At 35.2% G+C, this 17,440-nt stretch overlaps 1 protein-coding gene across 1 annotated transcript in view; it reads right to left on the bottom strand.

Annotated features, from left to right (window-relative positions):
- Positions 1 to 16,265, bottom strand: part of SLCO1C1 (solute carrier organic anion transporter family member 1C1) — a 57,303-nt gene extending 41,038 nt beyond the window's left edge. Inside the window, exons 1-3 of the mRNA XM_047066016.1 lie at positions 16,137 to 16,265; positions 14,557 to 14,698; positions 2,844 to 2,976 (exon numbers count right to left, since the gene is read on the bottom strand). Of these exons, the coding sequence (XP_046921972.1) occupies positions 2,844 to 2,976; positions 14,557 to 14,698; positions 16,137 to 16,265 (404 nt within the window). The remainder of the gene's footprint in view (positions 1 to 2,843; positions 2,977 to 14,556; positions 14,699 to 16,136) is intronic.
- Between the last annotated feature and the right edge of the window lie 1,175 nt (positions 16,266 to 17,440).

Below are 17,440 nucleotides of genomic sequence, written 5' to 3'. Positions count from 1 at the left end.
CTTCAGCCACACAGGCCTCCCTGCTGTTTACCCACATGCTAGATTCCCTCCTGCTGCAGGAACTTTATATTCATTATTCAATCAGCACAGAATCTTTCTTCCCCACGTGTCTGCATGGCTCTCTCCTTCATCTCTTTCAGCCTTTCCCAAGGGTCATCATATGGGTGAGCCATCCCCTCATAACCCTACTTTAAACTGCAACCCTTCCTCCCCGCAACATACTCCTTATGTGTCTTCAGAAGGTTATTTTTGTATATAGCACTTAACATTATCTGGAATACTGTATCATTATTTATTTCTTTATTATCTGTCTCCTTCTCATAAGATCCAAGAGAACAGAGATTTTTTTGTCTCTACTCTATCTGCATTACCTAGAAAAACCACCAATATATATATTTTAAATTTATGATTCAGGTGAGCTCACACACATAAAGCTAAACACAGTCTGTTCATGGTAACCCCTCAATAATTGATATCCATGATCAGTGTTATGTTTTGCTGGAAATCAAAAGTATTTCTGCTAGGCAGAAGAGTACAGTGGTCTCCTGGAGATCAAAAATGACATTTGGACAATTGTCCAAATAATACTGTGAAAAGTTAAAAAGAAGTTATTATAATAACCCTTAGTAGATAGTAAACTTCATGGGTAAAAATTGTGCACATATATTTTTGTTTAATTTCATTTTGTTTTTTTCTCACTGAAGTAGCTCCATTACATGGCACAGTACCAGGCCAATGCAGACACTAAATAATAAATAAACAAATATAACTTTAAACATACAAAAAATTAGTGTCTAATAATTTGTCTTTGACCCTTTGGCAACCTTTGATAACCCTAGCCTGGCTGCCTGGCTGGTCTTTTTCTGATTTTCTTTTACTAGAAAAAAGAAAAATCTTTTACTAGAAAATTTTACTTCTTTTACTGGAAAACTTCAAATACTAGTAAAGTCAACATTCACTTGGCATCTAAAATTTGCAATTATGTAAGCACCTAGGCATTCATGTGTGAACTCCCTCTTTTGCTTGACTGCTAAAAGATTCTACTCGAATTACTAAGATCCCTGTGGAAATGCTTTGTTGCTATTTACCACTTTTGTGATCTTGAGGTTTTGGCTTTTGATTAAGGGGAAATAGAATGTTTTATATTTGTCACTAACTTGAGGTGACAAAATTATTAATCTGAAGACAACCCATTACTTGTCTCTGGTTAAAACCAGGTGGCTTAATGATCTAAGAAGGTCTCATAACAATACATAACAATAATGACACACTTACTAGATATATGAGGAAACTTAGTAAGCATTTTACCTGTGTCATCTCATTTAATATTTGCAATATTATAAGCTAGGTATTATTTTTAATACTTATAATACCTATTTTTAATATGCATAAACTGAGGCCTGGAAAGCTTAAGTAACATGTCCAAGGTCATACAGAAAAGACCCACTGCACAATGATTTATGTCAAGAGTCATAGATTTATTTATCCTCTGCAACTACTTTCTAATTTTATGTTTTTAAGTAACGGAATTCTCCCCCCCCCCACCTGGCAAACTGTTGCATGGGGGTTCAGTGACTAGAACAGATAGTAGTGTCACAGCTATTGATCAAGCAGGGATTAGGCAGAGTGAAGATCCATTTCCTCAACCTTTTCCTTTGCTTGCTGTTTTTCCATTGACTCCAAATGGCACCTTTGTAGAACCTCAGTGATCCAAGGAAAACTTCTGCCTCATGAAAAGGAGGCTGGATAGGTGTTCAAAGAGTAGGCAGAAGTTCTGAAAACACCGATCTCTCTCCAAGTAAAAATGAAGGGGCCAGGGAAACTATCCAAATAAGTACAAGAGATCCCACTCAGAGGATTCTGTGCACTATCTTTATAGATTGACCACAGAGGTAAAAATCTGACTATATTTATATAGTAACTTGGGAATCCAAGAAAACGTTTGTACTATATCATACCTAAGTCTCTATAGCTCTAAAATGTCATGATACAATGATCTAGAGTGAACAGTATCAAAGTATTATTTGATATATAATTTTAAAAAACTATTATCTTGCTTCAAAACCTCTAGGTAGTCACTTCTCTCAGTTGGCAATAGGTAACCATGGATAAGGAAGGCAACATAGATATGCATGAAGTCAGAATACTTGTTTTAGGATTCCAGTTCTATAATTACAGGACACCTAACCTTGAAAAAGTTGACTAAGTCATGATCATTAGTCCTAAAATAAAAAGACAAACTATGCTCTTCTACTTCACAGGTAAAGGTGAAATGATATAAAGATGGTGGAAAATCTTTGGAACTACTAAAGTTGTATGCAAGTACTAACAAACTTAGTAGCAAAAGTAGCAAAAGCAGACTTCGGGGTTAAAGGATACCAACAACCTATACCTACTGAAAAAGTTCTATGAGATAGTATTTGGACACTGAATAGCTATTTGAATTGATAAAATACCCTTAGTCAATGATCTGCCAGTCAAGTGACCCAGCATATTGTCAGAAGCATTCATTCATTACCCATTTGACATCTACCACAATACATTAATTTTTTACTTATTTTGTCTCCCCAGATAAATTATTTGAATGAAGACATAGAGTGAAATTTCCCTTTAGTTTTTGCTGACATCGATACATAGCTGTATATCAATTTTTTACAGATTATTAAATTTTAAGCAAACTTGTAAGTATTCTGAATTTTTTCCCAGAGGATATAACAAAAATAAGGTATAAATCATCATGCTTTAAGCCATGTGTGATTTTCTTAAATTTAAACAATTGTAATTATAAAAAGGGAGCAATACAGTTGGTTAAATCAAGAAAAAGATAATTGCTTTAGACTTACTGCTGCATGAAGAACTGAGGCATTGCAATGAGCAGTGTTCCAACTCCCATGATTAGGCACCCTGTTCCGATTATTTTTGGCCTGTGAAGTTTGGCTCCAAAGTAGCTAACAAATGTTATAACTAAGAGATTCCCTTCAGATAAAGAAGAAAATGTGCATCAGTTAGATAAATTAGAAAAAGTCATCAGCATATTAAATGCACGAATGTCTATAGCGGTTCTGGCAATTCTTTGTTTTAACTAAACTGTCTCCCCACCATCCTTCCCATCCTTTCTCTCTTCTCTTTAATCTGAGATGACTGTTGAAATTGTCTCCATGCTCATTACTTCAATTATTTCATCCATTTATCAAAATACTTTAATTATCAACACAACTACCTCATTGTCATCTACCCTGATTATTTGTCTTTTTAAAAGTGTTTTAACAGTAAATCAAATTGTAGAAGAGTTCCTTTAGGTGTTCTCTTAAGTTTTCCTCAATGATTTTGAAGTGAACCTTATTACTGTTTTTTCATTCATTAATATTTTTTATTAAAACTTGTCAGTTTCCCATTTGCTCTTAAAACATACATTACAAATTCTTGCTTCAGCAGATATTCCTTCTAAAAAGAAGTATGATAAACACAACTGTACCTCACTTTATGAAATCAAATTATGAAATTCATATTAGTACAAAAAAGAATTTTTCTGCAAGTAGAAGTCATGCTTTTTGAAAATGTCTCTAGAGAAGCATATGATAAATTACTTTTAGTTGATGATGGTGATGAGTGATTAAATATGCTTTAGGGAAAACGTCCTCATATTTTGCTGTACACAAAAAGGCTGAAAGGTGGTGGTGACAGTAACAGAAACCTTAAAAATGCAGTATCTTGGAAGCTCCCAACAGATTCTGATTCTATGGATCTAGGGGTAGGTCAAGAAATCTGCATTTTTAAAACTAGCTCATATGTGCTGATGGAGATGGTTCCTGAAATACGGTTTGATAAACATTGTTTAGAATCTTAGATTTCAAAAGGCTTAAAGTTTCAGTTCTTTGCATTTGGAATAGTCTTTAAAATCTTCAGTGCTAGATAGAGTAAGAACTTAGCAATTCCCCAGCAATTGATTGTGATGGCTGATGGATAGTGCGGCTTTGAAGCTTTCTTCGATGTTTCCAATTTTCGAGCAAGACTGTGTTTGCTTACATCTGTAAGCAATCATCTAATTTACTACTGTTTGTTCACATTGCCAGCTTTAGTCAAGTGCAAAAAGAGTAGCAATTTTTATAGACTTGAGGACAATAATGACAGTGAGAAAATTAGCTTGCACAGTGGCTCTAGGTTTTATGGCTTCAGAAAGAATTAAACTTGTTTTAATTTTCACAGGGGAAAAATATTGAGTATGAGATTTCTCATTGGGTATTTAAGCATTTAGTAGAAGAAATTTTGTATCATATTACATTGATAATTATGTCCATACTTTTGTTAATGTGTCACAGTGAATAAGCCAAAGTAAAGTAAAAGCTGACCTTCAGTTATAGGTAATGTATCCCTGCAACCAACATTACCTATTCTCCCCAACTCCCACACTACCAACACTTCACAATAAAGAACTCATGTTTACAGACTGTTTCTGTGTTACATTAGTGAGTATGCCAAAGACTACATAATACGATTTTAACATCTATGATATCTATAGTGTTTTTGCTTTCTTTACTTTGTATCACTCTGAGTTCTCAGAAGATACACATAGAAAATAAATGGCAATAAGTAATCTCTAAAAAACTAAATTGGATATCAAAATTCTTTCACATTTACTATCACTAGCTCCTGAAAAAGACAACAGATCTAGAGTGTTTTAAAATGGTTTTACCAAGCTTTTAAGGAACAGATTCTCCCCACCTTCTCTTTCTTCCTTTCTCTCAACACACACACACACACACACACACACACACACACACACACACACACACAAAGTACTTAGATAACAGAAAAGAAAGCCATCCAACTCATAAGACTTATATACCCTTGAAACCAAAACTAGACAAGGACAATGAAAGAAAAAACCAAATGCAATTTGTTCCAGAAGTGCAAGGGTACCACCAAATAAGATAAAAATATATATATATTAATTCAATCATTGTATTAAATTAAAGAAGGAGAAAAATTCCATGGTTATCCTAACAGATGTAGTAAATGCATCCAATATAATTAACCACTCATTTATGATAAGAAAAATATTTGAGCATATTAACTTTGAAAGTATATCTACCAGGCACACCTGGGTAGCTAAGTCGCTTAAGTGTTCACCTCTTGATTTTAGCTCAGGTCATGATGTCATGGTTTGCGAGATCAAGCCCCACGTAGGGCTCTGCACTGACAGTGTGGAGTCTGCTTGGAATTCTCTCTCTCTCTTTGTCCCTCCTTCACTCATGCTAATTGATTAAACATTTTTTTTTAAAATAAAGTGTATCTACCATATTACACTGCACACATATTACTTAATGGTAAATTTGTAAAAGCATTTTCATTAAGGTCACATATGAGAAAAGAATGCCCATTGTCACTGCTTCTATTTAAGATAGTACTGAAGCCAAGGCAATAAGGCAAAAACAAACAACAGATCTAAGAATTGGAAAGAATAATATAAAACTGACTTCTGTCTCAGACAATATGATTGTCCATTCAGAAAACTCTACTATAGACATCTATAGACAATTAAAATGACACACATTTATACTATAAAGAATCCTGGGGCACCTGGGTGGTTTAGTTGGTTAAGTGTCTGACTCTTGGTTTCAGCTCAGGTTATGATCTCATAGTTGGTGAGTTGGTGCTGCTAAGCATAGAACCTGCTTGGGATTCTCTCCCTCCCTCTCTCTCTCTCTACCCTTTCACTGGTTGCTCTCTTTCAAAATAAATAAATAAACTTAAAAAAAGGAAAAAAGAAAATCCTAAAGACTGCATAAAACTACTAGAAATAATAAATAAATGCAGTAAAGTAACAGGAAACAAAATAAATAACCAGAAATTGGTAGCATTTCTACACAATAATGACAAAAGAGAAGAAAAGAGAAATTTTTAAAACAACACCATTTACAACTGGACTAAAAAGAATAAAATATGTAAGAATAAACTTAACCAAAGAAGCGAAAGAAGTATACTTCAAAAACCATAAAACACTGACGAAAGAAACTGAAGATGACAAGGATACCTGGGTGGCTCAATAGATTAAGTATCTGACCTTAGTTTTGGCTCAGGTCATGATCTGATGGTTCATGAGTTCAAGCCCCAAGCCGGGCTCTGTGCTGACAATTGCAGAGCCTGCTTGGGATTGTGTGTCTCCCTCTCTCTCTGTCTCTCCCCCACTCGTGGGCACGCTCTCTCTCAAAATAAACAAACATTTAAAACTGCTTTAAAAAAAACAAATTGAAGATGACAAAAACAAATGGAAAGATATTCCATGCTCATAGATGGGAATAATTAATATCATTAAAATATTCATATTACCCAAAGCAATCTACAGACTCAATGCAATCCTTGTCAAAATACCAACACCGTTTTTCACAAAACAAGAGAAAATAATACTAAAATTTGTATGGAGCCACAGAAGACTAGTGATCTTGAGAAAGAAGTACAAAACTGGATGTATCACAAAGTAGATTTCAAGATAACTACAAAACTGTAGCAATCAAAACAGCATGGTATTGGCACAAAAAATAGACACAGAGATCAAAAGAACAGAATAGACATCCCAGAAATAAACACAATTAAATGGTCAATTAATTCACAACAAAGGTAGCAGAAATATATAATGGGGAAGACAGTCTCTTCTATAAATGGTATTGGAAAAACTGTTGGAAAAACTGGACAGCCATATGTAAAAGAATGGAACTGAACCACTTTTTAATACCATACATCCAAATAAACTCAAAATGGATTAAAGACCTAAATTTGAGATCTGAAACAATAAAAGTCCTAGAAGAGAACACAGGTAGTAATTTCTCTGACATTGGTTGTAGCAAGATTTTTCTAGATCTGTCTCCTCATGTAAAGGAAACAAAAACTAAAATAAACTATTGGAACTATATAAAAATAAAAAGTATTTACACAGGAAAGAGAACCATCAACAAAACAAAAGATAACCTGCTGAAGGGGAGAAAATATTTGCAAATGATATATCTGACAAGGGTTAATATCCAAAATACATAAATAATTTATATAACTCAACACCAAAAAAAATCTGATTAAAATATGGGCAGAGGAGCTGAATAGACATTTTTCCAAAGAAGACACACAGATGGCCAACAGACACATGAAAAGATACTCAACATCAGTAATCATCACGGAAATGTAAATTAAAACCACAATGAGATATCCCCTTACACCAGTTAGAATGGCAACTATCGGGGCGCCTGGGTGGCGCAGTCGGTTAAGCGTCCGACTTCAGCCAGGTCACGATCTCGCGGTCCGTGAGTTCGAGCCCCGCGTCAGGCTCTGGACTGATGGCTCGGAGCCTGGAGCCTGTTTCTGATTCTGTGTCTCCCTCTCTCTCTGCCCCTCCCTCGTTCATGCTGTGTCTCTCTCTGTCCCAAAAATAAATAAACGTTGAAAAAAAAAAAATTAAAAAAAAAAGAATGGCAACTATCAAAATGACAAAAAATAACAAGTGTTGGCAAGGATGTGGAGAAAAAGAAAACCTCATGCACTGTTGGTGGGAAGGAAAATTGGTACAGCCATGGTGGAAAATAGTATGGGGGTTCCTCAAAAAATTAAAAACAAAAATACCACAAGAACAAATAATTTTACTGTTGTGTATTTATCCAAAGAAAATGAAAACCCTGATTAAAAAAGATGTATGCACCCTTATGTTTATTATAGCAGTATTTACAATCTCCAAGATATGGAAGCAACCCAGATGTCCATTCATAAATGAATGGATAAAGGATTGGCACACACACACACACACACACACACACACAGGAATATTATGCAGCCATATAAAGGACAAGACTGTGCCATTTAGGACAATATGGATGGACCTAGTAGGTATAATGGTAAGTGAAATAAGTCAGACTGAGAAAGAAAAATACCATATGATTCTACTCATAAGTGAAATCTTAAAAAAATGAACAAAAAGCAGAATCAGACCTTTAAATACAAACTGATGGTTGCCAGAGGGGAAGGATGGTTGGGCAACATGGATGAAGGGAAGAGGGAGACACAGTCTTCTTGTTATGCAATGAATAAGTCATGGGAATAAAAGGCACAGCACAAGGAATACAGTCAATAATACTGCAGTAGTGATATAATGGAAGAGATGGTAGCCACACTTGTGGTGAACACAACATAAAGTATAAACATGCCAAATCACTAAGTTGTACACCTGAAACTAAGGTACTGTTGTGTGTCAACTATAAATTTTTTTAAAAAAATTAACATAAATTCAACAAGGTTTCTGCATAAATATTATATTAGATATTAACATTGTTCTAATATTCCAGGAATTGCTAAATAGAAAATGTAACAGAAGACTATTGTTGTAAAAACAATGATTAGAGGGAACTTTAGAGCATTGAATGAATATATTAGAAAAGAAGAAAAATTTAAAACCAGTAATCTAAGTTTCCACCTAGAAAATTAGAAAAAGAAGAGCCAATTAAATCCAAATGAGGCAGAAGACATAATAAAAATTACAGCAGAAATAAATGAAATTGAGCACAGAAACTCAGAAGAGAAAATCAACAAAACCAAAAGATGATTCTTTGAAAAGATCAATGAAATCAATAAACCTCATGGGGCTCCTGGGTGGCTCAGTTGTTTGGGTGTCCAACTTCAGTTTGGGCCATGATCTTGCAGTTTGTGAGTTAGAACCCCACGTTGGGCTCTGTGCTGACAGCTCAGAGCCTGCTTGGGATTTTGTGTCTCCCTCTCTCTCTCTGCCCCTCCCTACTTGTGCTCACTCATGCGCGCTCTCTCTCTCTCTCTCTCTCTCTCTCTCTCTCAAAAAAAAATAAACATTGGGGCGCCTGGGTGGCGCAGTCGGTTAAGCGTCCGACTTCAGCCAGGTCACGATCTCGCGGTCCGTTGAGTTCGAGCCCCATGTCAGGCTCTGGGCTGATGGCTCAGAGCCTGGAGCCTGTTTCCGATTCTGTGTCTCCCTCTCTCTCTGCCCCTCCCCCGTTCACGCTCTGTCTCTCTCTGTCCCAAAAATAAATAAACGTTGAAGGAAAAAAAAAAGTTAAAAAAAAATATTAAAAAAATTTTAATAAAATGTATTTTTTAAATAAAAATATAAACCTATAGTCATGCTCACCAAGAAGAAAAGAGAGAAGATTCTAATTACTAATACCAGAAATGAAAAGGGAGACACTACTACAAACTTCATGGACATTAAATAATAAAGGAGGGGCGCCTGGGTGGCTCAGTGGGTTAGCTTTTGACTTCAGCTCAGATCATGATCTCAGGTTTGTGAGTTTGAGGCCCACAAAGGGGTCTGTGGTGACAGTTTGGAGCCTGAAACCTGCTTTGCATTCTGTGTCTCCCTCTCTCTCTGTCCCTCTACTGTTCACACTCTGTCTCTTTCAAAAAATAATGAACTTAAAAAAAATTTTTTTAAAGATAGTAAAGGAGTATTATGAACATTTCTATGCCTACAAATTTGATAACCTAAATAAAATAGACCTATTTCTTGAAGGACACAATCTGCCAAATTTCCCTAAGAAGAAATAGATAATATAAACAGGCCCGTATCTATTAAAGAAATTGAACCAATAATTAATGACCCTCTAAAACAGAAAGCACAGACTCCAAAAGATTCACTAGTGGATTTTACCCAGCACGTAATGAAGAAAGTATACCAATTTTCTATAATCTCTTTCAAAAGATATAAGCAGAGGGGAAATTTCCTAAGTCATTTCCATGAGGCCAACATTGCCCTAATACTAATATTTCTCATGAACACAGGTAGAAAATTCCTCAACAAAATATTAGCAAATATTAGCAAATCACATCCAACAATATACAGAATTATATACCATGACCAAGTGGGATTTTTCGCAGGTATATAAGGCTAGTTAAACATTAGAAATTATATTAATATAATCTAGCACATCAACAGGCTAAAGAAGAAAAATCACATGCTCGTATCAGTAGATGCAGAAAAGCACTTGACCAAAATCCAACAACCATTCGTGACAAAAATTCAATAAACATGGAAGAGACACAAATTTCCTCAATTTGACAAAGAATATCTACAAAAATATATAGCTAACATCATACTTAATGATGAAAAACTCAAAGCTTCCCACTAAGATCAGGTACAAAGCAAGAATGTCCCATCTCACTATTACTTTTCATTACTGTATTGGAGTCCTACTTAATACAACAGGACAAGGAAAAGAAGCAAGGGTACACAGACTTGGAAGGAAAAAATAAAAGTGTTCTCATTCCCAGAAGATATGATCATCTATGTACAAAATCCAAAAGAACTGACAAAGGAACTTCTGAAACTAACAAATGATTATAGCAGGATTGCAAGCTACAAGGTTAATACACAAAAGTCAACTGCTTTTCTACATGCCAGCAATGAACAAATGAACTTGAAAAACCATTTACCTTATCATCCCCAAAATGAAATGCTTAGGTATAAATCTTAAAACATGTATGAGATATATGTGAGAAAAACTGAAAAACTCTGATGAAAGAAATCAAAGAACTAAGAAAACAGAGAGGCATTCCATGTTCATGGATAGGAACACTTGGTATTATCAAGATGCCAGTTCTACTCAACTTGATCTATTGATTCAATCTCAGTCAAAATCCCAGGAAATTATTTTGTGGATACTGACAAACTGACTTCTAAACTGACAACCTGCAGAGGCAAAAGACCCAGAATAGCCAACACAATATTGAAAAAGAACAAAGTTAAAGGATCGACACTACCAAACTTCAATATATACTATAGATCACATTAAACAAGACAGTATAACAGTGGTGAAAGGATAGACAAATAGATGGTGGAACAGAATACACAGACCAGAAACAGACCTACATAAATGTAGTTAACTGATCCTTAACAAAGGAGCAAATGTAGTATGAGAGAGCAAGAATAATCCTTCCAACAAATGGTGCTGGAACAACTGGACATCCACATGCAATAAAATGAATTTAGACACAAATCTTACACTCTTCATAAAAATAAAGTCTAAATATATGACAGACCTAAATGTAAAATGCAAAACTATAAAACTTCTAGAAGATAACTTAGGAGAAAAGCTAGATGACCTTAGGTTTAGTGATGACTTTTTAGATACAACATCAAAAGCATAATCTGTGACAAAAAAAATGGATAAGCTGGCCTTCATCAAAATTAAAAGTTTCTGCTCTGTGACAGATAATGAAAAGAGGATAAAAGGACAAGCCACAGACTGACAGAAGACATTTGCAAAAGTCATATCAGATAAAGGACTGTTATCAAAAATATTCAAAGAACACTTAAAACTCAATAATAAAGCACAGTGAGATTAAAAAATGGGCCAAATAACTTAACAGACAGGTTACCAAAAAAGATTTACAGATAGCAAATAAACACATGAAAAGATGTTGAACGTCATATAAGAGAACTGCAAATTGAGGTGCCAATTATATAACACTATGCACTTATTAGAATGACCAAAATCCAAAGTATAAAATGCTGGTGAGGGCATGGAGCAAAAGGAGCTCTTGTTCATTGCTGGTGAGAATGCAAAATGGCACAGAAGCTTTGGAAAACAATTGACAGTTTCTTACAATACTAAACATATTTTTCCCCATATGATCCAGCAATTATGCTCTTTGGTATTTACCCAAAGAAGGTGAAAACATGTGCACACAAAAACCTGCCCAGGGATGTTTATAGCAGCGTTATTCATAGTTGCCAATGCTTTGAAACAATCAAGATGTCCTTCAGTGGATGAATGGATAAATAAACTAAAGTCTATCCAGAAAATGGATTATTATCCAGCACTAAAAAGAAATGAGCTATCCAGCTATGAAAATACTTGGTGGAACCCCAAATGCATATTACTAAGTGAAAGAAGCCAATTTGAAAAGGCTACATACTATATGACTCCAACTATATGACAATCTGGAAAAGGCAAAATTATGGAGACAGTAAAAAGATCAGTGGTTGCCAGAGGGTAGGGGAACATGATGAAAGAACAGGTAGAGCACAGGGATCTTTAGGGCAGGGAAAGTAGTTTGCATGGATATCTAGCATTTTATATATATATATATATATATATATATATATATATATATACACACACACACACACACACATACACATATATATATGTACGTATATATATGTGTATATATATGTATATATGTGTATATATACATATATATACACATAGATGTAGATAGATATATAGATAGATAATGCTATATCTAGCATTATACATATATATATGTATATATTTTTTTTCAATCCCTTAGAATATACAACACAAAGAGTGAACCTTAATACGAACTATGGTCTCTGAACGATAATGTTATGGTAGGTCCATCAGTTGTAACAAATATACCACTCTGGTGGGGGATTTTTTCATGGAGGAGGCTTTGTATAGGTAGGAGTAGGGTATATATGAGAAATCTCTGTACCTGCCACTTAATTTTGCTGTGAATCCAAAACTACTCTAAAAAACAAAGTTTTTATAATGTCTACATGAAGTTGATTAAATACTAAAATATGAAAAGCAAAACTTTTAAATATTTATAAGAATATATGGGAAAACTTTTGAAAGAAAGAGTATCTGGAAATATTAGGAAGTGATAATATAGAAAACATTTTATTTTCTTGGCAACTCTGCTGTTGCTGTAGAAAGACTTTGGTTTGAAAAAATACTTTACTTGGGAAAAAACTGAGTGCCAGGTGTGTGGACATTAGATAATAATGCCAACTGATGTCAAAGGATAAATGAGATTGTTCTGCAAAAAAGAAGAAATGGGAGCTAGAGACAAAGGTGATAGTGCATCCAGAATCCTGGAAGGAAGGAATGTGGAGAGAGGCAAGAGGAATAAATTAGGATTATGGTCAGGAAACCCACTTTTCTGAAAAACTGTGGATTGCAAACAACTGGAGAAAACCTAGTGATGTTTTGGAATAAAGGTTTGCAATGGAAGTGAGAGGATTCAAAGCATTTTACTGTATCTAATTCAATAAACAGCTTCTATCCTTAGAATAGTCTGAAAGAATTAATATCAATTTATTCTCAGGGTCCTTTGTCACTTCTTGTGAAATGTTAGTACTCTGTATCAAATATAGGCTCTCTCAAGTTGCATTAGGACCTGGGGACTTAAGAAAAAGTTTGGACCATATTCTAAGTCTCTTCAGCTCTAAAATGTTTTTATACTATAATCTAGAGTGAGCAAGAAGTACCACTTGATATATAATGTTCTATCTGTTCATTCCTTCTTCTTTTTGTGTGATTTGTTCTTTCAATTAGAACTAGTTGCCTCTTTATACTCATTTCTTCCTGTGATTACGTGTGTCATCCTTATCTTGACTCTCCATGGCCCTTCATTCAGTTTAGGGCTATAGACAGGACAGGCATCAAGTACTACATCAACTATCTAGGCCTATGTACAGAATTTACTCAAGGGAGTGATATGATCAGATGTTTCAAACACTTGCTACAGAAAGTATGGCCCATTGAATAACAGCTTCATGTGATATGGGAGCCTGTTAGAAAGGCAGAGTCTTATTCCAATTTCTACAGACTCAGCATCAGCATTTTCACCAGGTTGCCCAGTTATTCGGATGTACATTAACATTTGATTAGTACTGACCTAAGCATTTCCATTTTTTTGATAGGATGATGAAAGAAGGATTTGGGAAGAAAACCCTGAAGGTAAAAGGTTACCTTTTCATTCTTTTAATTAGTTTTGTGATATTCAGAGTAAGAACAGAAATATACAGGATGAACTAAAAAAGTCATTGTTGAAGAGTTGAAAAATATTTCCTCACATTTCCATAAGTTCACATGAGCTGAAACTGGAGCCATTAGAGCTTTTACTACATAAAGTATATATCTGAGTCCCAAGGTAGTAAGGACCCCAATTCTTTGTTTATTTTAACAAAGAATTACAGCCTTGTACCTTATCAATTCAGGAAGCTCTAGGTGGAATTACACTCTTTAAAGTACTTCCAACACAGTGACTAAAATCATTTGGTCTTTTCAAGTGCCAAGAGGAAGTCTATAGTCAAATGCTACCCAAAGACACGTGAGAGTAGAAGTTTTCTTGCCTGCTTTGCTCTACTGTTCTCATTAATAGGATTTTTTTCTAGGTCACTGGGCAGAAAACTTCTTTTATGGTTTCACTTCTTAAATCATTACAATAAAGATTTGTACAACCCATGTGAATTCTTCCAAATTTTGAATCATAGGGCTTTCAGGATATAGAACTCTTCTGTAAAGACAGTTCCTGAATATCTTTAACTCAAAATCCCAATAGCATCTCACCCTCTCCTCTAGGAAAGTCTCTAACTCTGATTGGAAACTCTGAATTGTGTGTGTCATATAATAGTGAACACCTGGCCTCCACTGTAACAGGTCCTAGTAAATTCTGTCTAAACATGAATTTACAGAGAGAGTCTGATCCTAGCAACAACAGAATGCAGTGAGGATGTCATTTAGTAACGCCTAGAAGACCTTGTACTTAAAAGTAAAGCCATGTATCTGCAATACCTACCGATTTCAAAACTACCATCAATAACTCCCACCAGTGAAGAGGGGATATCAAACCTTCTCTCTATCTGAGTGATGGTGCTCTTCAGATAGCCTTCTGCCAACGCTTTGGCAAAGTAAACGAAAGACAAGGCACCCAAAAATACCTGGAAAATATGACAAGTCACACTTAGTCTGACTCCAGCTTGACATACATGTGGAAACTTCCTAAACAAGCAGACAAACAAGAATGCAAACCAAGAACAATCTAACAAGCTTGTTATCACTGAAGATTTCTCTCAAGGATGGGTACAGGCTTTCTTCAGCCTCAAGCTCATGCAAATTCCTAAAAATACAAATTCTGAAATATATTTTATTCAGAATGTATATTGAATTCTGCTTTTTCCCTTCTTTCCACCCCCTCCCCTCAAGGATACTTGAAGGAGTCCTGGCTTTGAAAAAAAGATCCACTGTATGGTGAAGCAAAGAGTGGAAGGAACCATACATAGGTAAGAAAATAAAACAAGGATGTAATCAAACACTTAACATCTTATCAAGTCTAGTACTCATGACTGTTTCACAGTCATAGCAGGAACATAGCAGACCAAAAAAAGTACAACTACTATCCTTGTGCTTGAGTTCATATTCAAGTTAAATTCATTCTCAAATGAATGTTTTTTTAATAGCTGGCTTATGTATTTTGCCAGACCTGAGTCTGTGATGGAATATCCATAGAATAGATGAGCATTTGTATGAAAACACACACATATATTTGCTAAGCGAATGTTTGGTACAAAGAAAGAACAGGAACTTGGGAGTCACACTGAGCACCATTTAAAAAGCGATGCTAGGGGTGCCTGGGTGGCTCAGTCGGTTAAGCGGCTGACTTCAGCTCAGGTCATGATCTCTGGGTCCGTGAGTTCAAGCCCCACGTTGGGCTCTGTGCTGACAGCTCAGAGCCTGGAGCCTGTTTCAGATTCTGTGTCTCCCTCTCTCTGACCCTCCCCTGTTCATGCTCTGTCTCTCCCTGTCTCAAAAATAAATAAAACGTTAAAAATTTTTTTTAAAAATAAAAATAAAAAAAATAAATAAAAAGCAATGCTACCCTTTACTGTGCAGCAAGGAAAGCAAAATTTTCATTTACAAAATGGGAATAGATGGACATTTCATAGATTAAATGCTATCACTATACTTAGCATAATATCTGGTACATGGTAGAAATTGAATAAACATTAGTTTCTTCTCTCTCATTTCAGTTTAGGAGGGGCATTGAAATGGGGCCCGAAAGTAATATGCAGTAACAACCTACATGGTAGAGAGAGACTACTGCTTTCACTGCCTGATAAAGTGTGGTTTCAATAAGTTGCATCTAAGATCGCTTTTTAAAAAGGAAAAAAAAATTCTTCTAACTCATATGGAAAATATGTAATTACATAGAAACATGAATTATAAAATTGTGTAGCAAACATCTGGATGGAGAGTCAAAAACATGGACTCCACCAAATAATTCCCCCCAACACCCCCTCCCCGCCCCCCCCAATTCTTTGTTACTCTTTAGTTCACTACATAGGGTTATTTGTTGTTTACTGTTGAACTGCTTGTTACCTTCAGTTCACCACAGCACTGTTGTTTCTCCTTTGAGGAAGAATATTCTGTTGTTAAGGAAGGTCGCCCGACAGGTTGCATTGAACTTTTGCAGAATAACTGGATATTTTCTTTGGATGAAGTGTCCATTATGAAAATATTCCTTGACTCTGATCCTGTCAAGGTTGCTTCTGACAGTAAAAAAACAAAACAAAACAAAAATTCAAATCCACTGTTTATCAAATAATGTTTTTATTTCACAGATCACAATTCTGGAGACATAGTTTGATATAAGCTACCTTATTTTACCACAGAAGTTGGCAAAATTTTTCAATTAAAATTGACCAGTATATTTGATTAACTAATCCAGCTATCAGGACTCTGTAGCCAACATTCTTTCTCAATCCCTCCAGCTTAAGCCTCATTATGGCAAAGAATAAATTTAAATGTTGTCTTTGGAATAAATAACGAGGCAGAATTTTGCAAACTTTGTGGTCTTGCCAGCTTAAACTAGAAGCAAGCAGGAAAGGAAGAGGAATTCAACCATTTGAATATTGATTCATTAAAATTAAGTCATTAAAGCCTTTTAATCTATCTTAACAGAATGGGTAGAAAAGATTGATGCCCCTTATAGGTCCCTGTAGCACACTGTTATTCCTATAGGTCCGCAGCATCCAAAGTAAGGTTTAAAATATGGCAAAAAAGAGAAGAGGACCAATTTATGTATCATTTTAGTTTGACACACAAGGAAGGAGCATGATTTGTGCCTCAGGCTTACATTTAATTCAGGCAAAAGTTACTTTAGTGCCTTAAAAAAAGATGGCCTCCCTTCCTACGTTTAATTTTCCATCCTCCTGTCCTTACCAAGCCCTGGACAGTTTCACATGCTCTGAACCTATTTTCTCCTATTCATATCCGTATTTACTTTTTTAGGATTCTGCATGGCTCAATACCTGCCTGAAAAAATAAATTAAGTGAAGAGATTGAAAAAACAAAATAACTTCTGGATCACCCTAATGATGCATTTGTATGTTAATAGAAATCTTGCATATTTTCATAAAACTAATTAAAGGAATAACATTAGGAGTAAAATTTAATGTATTTAGAAATTTAGGCTTATTCTGCCTATGAATATATTACCTCGACTTTATGTAATACTTATTCTGTGTTTCCTAAACCTCATCCTTCACAGTTTGAATTCATAGATAATTTCTCAAAACTGAAAAATCAAGAATTTATTTTGAAATATGGAATTAGGGGCGCCTGGGTGGCGCAGTCGGTTAAGCGTCCGACTTCAGCCAGGTCACGATCTCGCGGTCCGTGAG

Source organism: Lynx rufus, unplaced genomic scaffold (assembly GCF_022079265.1).
Source record: "Lynx rufus isolate CCGP_SWC_20201006 ecotype Redwood Valley unplaced genomic scaffold, mLynRuf1.p SCAF_7, whole genome shotgun sequence".
NCBI lineage: Eukaryota > Metazoa > Chordata > Mammalia > Carnivora > Felidae > Lynx > Lynx rufus.
This window is presented reverse-complemented; position numbering and strand designations above follow the sequence as displayed.